The following is an 8,382-nucleotide window of genomic DNA, read 5'->3' on the forward strand; positions in this document are numbered from 1 at the left end:
AATAAAAAGTCCAGATAGTCGGGCTCTTTCATATTATTTGAACCAAGCGACAAATGGCTTTTGCTTGGAAAATCCAGTAAAAGATGAAGAGGAGGGGGGAAATGTGCTAATCTGGCGTTTATATTAAAACGGGAAGGAAAAAAATCTCTAAATTGCTGACGTCACCTACGTGACAGTGAGACGTATTAGTGACGATTCGACATCATAAAAGCGAGGGGGAGGGAAGCGTTTGCGGAAATCCCCGTCGCCTTATCTAGATATCAGGGGACAAATTACCTGCATCGGTCCATCATTTTTCTATCTCCTCGTTTAAACGCAATTAGTTCAATGCGTTTATAACCTTCATTAATTAAGCGTTACCGCGCTACTTTACAAAAATATTTTTACGCTAATATCGTGTATTTTCGTTTTCTAACGTCTAAACATATTCACAAAGGCGAAATATGTGTAAGTACGTTGGAATTTGGAAAAATAATGCAGCTTTCAAAGAATTATTCAGAAATAAAATTTAATTCTTCGGGTGAGAAGCGAGGGAACAATAAAAAAAGAAAAATAAATAAATAAGCGAAACGGCAGTAAACTTTGACAGATACACGATAATTCATTCGTTATCTGTAAAGGGAAAAAAAAGTCGAAAACGGACATGACGTTCTCTAGAGTACAATCAGAAGAATTTAGACATAATTCGCGACAAACGAATGAATTGTCAATCAAGATAAGTGCTGGGAAGAAAACGCGATAAATGAATAAGTAAATGCGGGCTCTCTCGGCTATTTTTTTCTCCCCTTACCTTTTCTCTAAGAAGCTCCCTTATTTTGGCAGCCTGTCTACGGAACCTGTGAAGCGATAATTCCAATTGGAAGCACCTTTCTTGCCAATCAACATCGACTCCGGCTTGCCACATGAGGGAACCAACCCTCCTGATCGGCTCCCCGTCCACATCTTCGTCTCCATCTTCTATATCAGCTAAGAGGGATGGTAGAGACGAGAATATGGCATACGGAGGAGGAGGGGCTGGTGGAGGCGGAGGTTCTGATTCCGACATGATCGTCAACTAACCTGAAACGAAAAAAAAAAACAAAAACAAAGTCGTAATTATCGTATGACAATTTATTCATCATTAAAGTTTACTAGAAATAAGCCCATTAAAACTGCTGGAAGAGCCTTAATGTCATCGATATAAATCTATTAGAACGTTCGAAATTGAAATCGGTGCAACAACTGGAACGAATAAATGCTTACATCACCATGGAAACCAGTGAAAGAGAATTAAATCTACAGCGGGGGTATTGTATGTCTTTTGATGGCGAGAACACGTGATGCTGCTACCGAATAGTCGTTTTTCGTCCATCACAGAATCAACACCCGGTCATCCGAGTCAGACGGATCGATACTTTTCTTCACCTGTCAGGTAAAAAACAGGTAGCGAGACAGGCCAGCATCCGACGTCACAGTGGAAGGACTACGTTGCCACTCGCCTCCTCTCGAACTCGCCAGCAATCAAGGTCATCCTCATTGACTGAATATCATTGTTTATCAGTTCCACTAAAGAAACGTTTGATGAGTCATTGCTTGGCGCCATGCCAACTCGCCATGGCAACCGGTTCAAAGCATCATTATTTTACTTACTGTTAGTACTGTAATATGGTCAAGTTGAGAGTGACTATCATACTTTAAACAAGAAGCCGCTTTGCGGTTGCAGTAAAGGAATTCGATTGATCAAATGATGCTCCCCTACTCCACCAGCATCTTCTTACTTCCAGATAAAGTTAAATTATATATGTACAAGTACGTTGTGTCTCTGTGTGTGTAGGCATGCAAAAATCGGGATAATCGAGGCAATGGCACGATTTAAAATTCGCCCGAAGCCAGCGTAATTTTAATATTGGCTACGGGCAATTTGGCTTACTTAAATGGAATTTTTAACTGGAATTATTTCTCTTCTCCCATTTTTTTTCTGGCAAGGAAACAAAATGAAATATTTATTCGATAGTAGAAATTTGACTTGTTAGAGCTTTAACGGCGACAAGCTATTAGCAATTCGTCTTCGCCACTGTCTTCTGATATACGAGCCGCTGAGTGCTCGAACAGTTTGAATCGATAACGTCTAGCAGATAAAAATGAAACGTTTAAGGAGAGAGAGACAGGCGAGAAAGGCCCGTATTTTCATTATTTTAATAACGAGCAATTATTTAAAAAACAAGAAAAAAAATTGAATTTCCAAAAATAAATATCTCCATGTTAAAAAAAAAAACACGAGCATTTAATGGGGAGGAGAGGAAAAACAATCGTGTTTTTCTCTCCACTTCCCCCTTTATAGAGAATAAATATACTTATGTTCAAGTATAAAACTGTCTTAGAGCGATAATATAAGGTGCACAATACACTATCAGATTTATTATCCACATAAAAAAAAGAGTTTTTTTAACGCTACATGTCTCAAATTACAATCTGTATACACGTTACAATCTGTTTCGATAAAACTAAACACTCTTTCACACCCGAACAATTGCCTTTCTTCGCCATAATCGAATCGAAATACGTGCCAAATGTACATTAATTACGGTAAAAAAATAATAAAAAACAAACCCTAAAAAAAGTCGAACAATTAACATTTTTTCGCCACTAATCGAGAGAAAAAGGTTAAAAACTTTGGCGTAATTATCCAACTTCGATAGTTAGACAATACGAGTTTTATCAAATAATTTCATGTAAAAAAACTCAGCAACGAGTTGCTTAACTTTCCCGGCAACATTTAGTGGTGCCGTCTGTTATAAAATGGCAAAAGACTTAATTTAGAGGTTAGGGGTAGATTTTATGAAGAATTGTAAATGATGATAACGCGCAAAATCGTCAAAACCGACCCTACTGGAGATACACACGATCCCAATATCTCCCCACCCCCTCGATCTTTAATAACCAAAATTTAATAGCATCGATCTCCCTAATTCCTGCAAAATTTCAGAAATTTTCGACAAAAAGCACAGGGGTTATTAAGTTTCAAACATGATGAATAAAATCATGCCCCACACCCAACCATACATGTAGAAATTACCCCTAAGTTTTTTACATTTCTCGACGTTTCAGGTGTTCTAAGCCAAAAAATGTAAAAATCTTGGGGAGGGGTTAATTGTTTTGACCGATCGCTATACTTTCCCTCTGTTATATTTAACAGCCGGGGAAAGTAAAATAAATAAGGGGAAAAAAATCGGAAACTATTAACATATTTTCATGACTTCAATCTCCAAAACTTATCATTCGAATTACCACACATTGGCTTTCCATCCATAAAATTACGTTTTGAATTTTAAAATAGACACGCGATTCCGTAATTATCCAATCGACAGCTTAGGAGAAGTTATTACAATTTTAAATCGTGTATATCAGAATCCACACACTTTAACAGTAAAAAAAAAAAAATGTGTAATATGTATACGCGTTATCTAGAATTTTATTCTATTTTATTTCCGTTCGTATAAATGCTTACAGACCTACAATAATTCAATAAAGATCCTTATGAAGATAAAGATCATCAGGTCAATCGTTTAAATCTTGACTTGGTTTATAAATTTCCTCTAAGTTATACGTGATCTTGGAGCTCCTAGTATAAAATTTCAAAAGGAATTATTGACCGTATGCTCTTGTTTAAGTTTATTCTTTATATTTTACTAACGAAATTGATGCAACTGTTGGAAGCTGCAACTAATCTAAAGAGTTTCCTTAATATATTTTGAATTGTAATCATAATACGCTGCAGAATACGTTGGTTAAAACCGAATTTCTTAAATTATTCCTGACAAATTACCATTAATTTTAAATTTATTGTCGTTATAATTGTTATTTTTTAAAAATTTTTGTTGCTCCTTATAAAAATTACGAGCCGCAAATTATTTTTATGTATAAAAAAATGTTAACAAGAATTTAAAATATGTAATTTTCTTTTTTTTTTGTGGATTATAATAATCACATATTTTATTAAATTTTCGAAAGCTTGAATTATTCAAACAAGCTGGAAAACAAGATGGTAATTTTCTTCATTCAATTTTTATAGGGAATTTTAATCCTCCGTAAAAATTGAATCAGGAAAATTAGCATCTTGTTGAATCGAGAAACTTTTCAGATCAACATCTCCACTTTATTGGAGAGAAGATAAAGATCCAAGAGATGACTTCTCAAACGTATGAAGTCCGTAAGATGTAAAGAATATCCAAATGTTCTTCCTTAAATGTATGGAAACAAAGGCGATAAAATTCATAAGATCCGAAGACGAAAAGTCAAAAAAAAAAAAAACCCAAAAAAAAAAAAAAAAAAAAAAAAAAAACACATTTTTAAATTTACGGAGCCAAAATTCAAAATCTAAAGGATCCAAATAGAGCCAAAAGATCTCAACAGCAAGATAGCTCTTTCGTGAACCTATGGAATCAAAGATAAAAATCCACAAGATCCAACTCTTCCATGAATCTATGGAACCAAAGATGAAAATGCGTAAGATCCAACTCTTCCATGAATGTTTGGACTTTTGCTCCATAGATTCTATTTAAATCTTTTGGCACTTCTTTAGATCTTACATCCAAAGAAAAGTCAAAAGATCCAAAAGCAAAATCCACGAATTTACGGAGCCAAAGATGAAGAGCCAAAAGAGATCCCAGGATAACTACAAAAATATCAAAAAACGATTAACCTTTTCCTCGTATTTCCATACGATGGCAATTAAGCAGGCAATTTAATTACCAAGTAATCTCCGATCACGTGATACAATCTTTAAAAAAGTAAATTCTAACAAACAAATCAACATCAACAATTTAGGGTTAACGAAATTTAATTAATAATAAAGAAATAAACAAATATCAATCGATCACTTACCTAAGATGATATATTCCATTTTAAAATTAAACAAAATTGTATATAAATACGAAATAATTATGTCATATTTCTTCGTTTTATCCCAAACGCTTACTGAAGGTTAAGAAAATCATCTGCAGACGCCATCCTCGTCCACCCGACTGTCTGGCGCGTGCGATGACGTCATAGCACTCTCGCGCTTCGGTATCTCCAGCCTATTTATTGGTTATAAATGTTTGCGAAAATAATACATGGTCCGTAACGAATTTTTTATAAATATACGTATGTTTAAATATAAAATATAAATTATAATGACGCATAATTAAAATTATTAGAAAGTTATAAATTGTTGGCACGAAAATTTCAAACTCGGGATGAGTCATCCGCCGAGTTTTTAGTTGTTCATCGTCGCGTATCGGAGGCGCCTGTTTTTTGATTGATAAATAATTATTTAGTTATTTATTCGCTTAATAATTTAAATTTGATTATATATTATTATTATAAATCATTATGAGTATAATAATTAATTTTTTTAAAATAAATTTTGCTATTATTTTTTAATTATATAAGTTCAAATCGTCTGCACGCGGAATTTTGTTGCTCGTCATCACGTAATGTCGGCGCCTCTTTCGGTCTTCTTAATTTTTTTTAAATTTATTTTTATAATGTTTATAAGAAATCTATTTTTTATAATAATATTATTACAAAACATAACTAGAATAATATTTTATATTTAAAATTCAAAATTAAGTTTAAAAAAATAAAATACATATGAGTTTCCATAGTTCGGCAAGCATCTTAAATGGCTTTTACAATTTAAAATAACATACAAAAATCCCGAAATAAAAGCAAACTATTTTAATATTAATTAAATAAGTAGATGCTTACAATAAATTTCATTTAAATATTTTTCTTTCTTTACGTAGGACGTAATTAATTATGCTGTAAATGATTTTATCATTATTAAAACTAAATTAATGATATTAAAACATCTTGAGATTTCTAATAGGAAAAATATTTAATAAAATTACATTTAATTTAGCATAAAAATCAAGATAAAATATTGGTATTATTATTATTTTTATTTTTATTAAAAATATTTTGTTTCTCACGTGTAATTCCCAAGCGGGAAATCATTTTTACTTTCCGACATTAAATAATAATCCAATTCTGACATTAAGTTATTTTATATAAACAACCGCTAACCCGCTACATTTTTCATTATCTATTAAAGGGATTTTCTATCAGCCATGTCGTTAGATATATAAAGTTACAGAGGAAAAAATAATAAAAATAATATTTTTATTTATACGTTAAACTTTAAAATAAAATTTAAAATCTAATAATTTAATGTGTGATATATATATATATATATTTTTTTTTTCTTTAACGCGTTCTGTTTAAAATAATTTACGTGTATTTTTCTTATAACTAAACGAAAAATAATATATATATAAGAAATTATTTCATTTCATTTCATTTAAAACATTTTTAAATATAAAATTTTAATGTAAAGTGGTTTATTAAATTATACATTTAATTTTTTTTTTAATTGCTTAGTATACTTGTCGAGAGATGGCGCTGTTATTTAAAATTTATTTTGAAAAAACTATATATTGTTATATTTTTATTGATATTTCTACGTAAATAAAATATAAACGTAATAATTTAAATTCCGTTAATAAAATAATTATAACGGTTCTTAAAATTTCAATTCGGACGATTTAAATTTTTAAAATAACCAATAACGTGAAAGAAGTCATAAACCAATGCCCTGCTGAGAAAAGGTTACGTCATAAAAATTCTTCTCTCAATTGGTTAGTTTGAAATTTTGAATTTTAATAATGATATTAAATTTATTGTACTTACAAATTATTTAATATTTTAGTAAATAAAAGTAAATACGTTGATAATTTTAAATTTTCCTTATAAAGAGAAAATTTTAAAATATAAATTATTCTTTTAAAATATATATAAATACATATACATGAAGTAAACTTAATTATTAAATATCACTGCAAATATACAAATTAAAGAAAAATTCAAATTAACTTTATTATCACTCTGATCATTTATAAATAATTTATTATATAATATTTAATTTAAATATATAAGAAAAGTAAATATAACTCGTATTGAATATTTATTTTAAAAAATTACTTCGTTATTTAAATTGTTTATTTAGAAGTTTTTAAAGCTGTTTCTATTTTTACTAGGGCCTTTTTAAGGCTTTTGCTAGGCCCACAATGGCACCGAACCCACGAATAGCGTTCAGTGGTTATTCTTCGAAACGGAGCGAATTTTTGCGTTAAAAAGAACCTGTTTAAAACGGAATCACGTCAAACATTCGGTACAGTGAGATTCCGGTTTACGCAGGTTTTACTGTATACATTCGAACTCAAATAACGACCACCTCTAAGCGCCGGCCATTTATCCAGGAGCTTTTCTTTTTGAATTTCAAACAACGGTCATTTTTTATGTTGCTTGTGAAACCTGCAAACAATGGCCATTGCCGTTGCTTACAGGTTTTACAGTATCAACAAATAGCTTTCGAATTCTTTATATTTGACAGATTAGAATTGTTTTAAAGAAATCAACAAAGAGTAAAGTTTAGTTTTTCTTTCTTTTATTGTATTTATCTTCCTTTTTTTTACGTCACAGGAGTAAGACAATACAATCTTTTATAAGCTTTTCCTAACTTTACTTTCTATTTTTTTCTTTTCTAAAGTTTATCTTTAAAATTTCCTTTCATTACAGTAAAACCCGTGTAAACCGGAATGGCGCAATATCTAATTGTTTTTCCGTTTTAGACAGGTTTAATGTACTATTAAGTACATAGAAAATAAACTTTTATTACACCGAATTAACTCATTAATTTATCACGGTAATGATGATGATAATTTTATTTATTATCTTGTAAACGTTGATTTGTTTAATAATTGTTTAGAGATAATAGCATTAGTTAAATTTTATTAATTATTTTATTGTTAAACATTATAACATTTAACAATAAAATATGCCATAAATTATATTTTAATACGAATTTTATTCCTGCCTTGATTAATCTAAGAGGCCTCTCCTCCGCTAAATATCTGAATTTAAAACGTTGGAGCCTAAACTGTAAAGCGTAAGCTATGACATAAAAGAAACCTTTCCCCTTCCCTAGCGAATTTAAAAGCACGAGGCCCTAAATTGTATTCCCATAACGCCAGTTTTTAAACTATAATAACTTATATAGAAGGCCTTTCCTTCAACCAAATAATAGTAAATTTAAAGGCATGAGGTCCTAAACTATAATATAAAAAACATAAATCAAAATTGCCTATTTCATTTAACAAATTATAATGAATAATTATAGGTTTTTTTATAAGCTATAATATAGCTTGTCTTCTATTGGCAAGTTTGAAATATCGTGTTGCGTTCTTCTAATTGTTAAATTACAGTCGAACCTCCAATAACGACCACCTCCCAACGACGACCAGCTGTAAACAGCGGAGATTTCTCCAGGAACTTTTTAAAACAGAAATACGTACAAAAAAA

At 30.6% G+C, this 8,382-nt stretch overlaps 1 protein-coding gene across 1 annotated transcript in view; it reads right to left on the minus strand.

Annotated features, from left to right (window-relative positions):
• The window catches only part of LOC136974299 (uncharacterized protein CG43867-like), a 68,068-nt gene extending 63,069 nt beyond the window's left edge, over positions 1-4,999 (minus strand). Inside the window, exons 1-2 of the mRNA XM_067269137.1 lie at positions 4,864-4,999; positions 791-1,059 (exon numbers count right to left, since the gene is read on the minus strand). Coding sequence (XP_067125238.1) covers positions 791-1,045 — 255 coding nt within the window. The 5' untranslated portion in view covers positions 1,046-1,059; positions 4,864-4,999. The remainder of the gene's footprint in view (positions 1-790; positions 1,060-4,863) is intronic.
• Positions 5,000-8,382: the final 3,383 nt, after the last annotated feature.

This window comes from Centruroides vittatus, unplaced genomic scaffold (assembly GCF_030686945.1).
Source record: "Centruroides vittatus isolate TY-2023 unplaced genomic scaffold, ASM3068694v2 contig_347, whole genome shotgun sequence".
NCBI classification, from domain to species: domain Eukaryota; kingdom Metazoa; phylum Arthropoda; class Arachnida; order Scorpiones; family Buthidae; genus Centruroides; species Centruroides vittatus.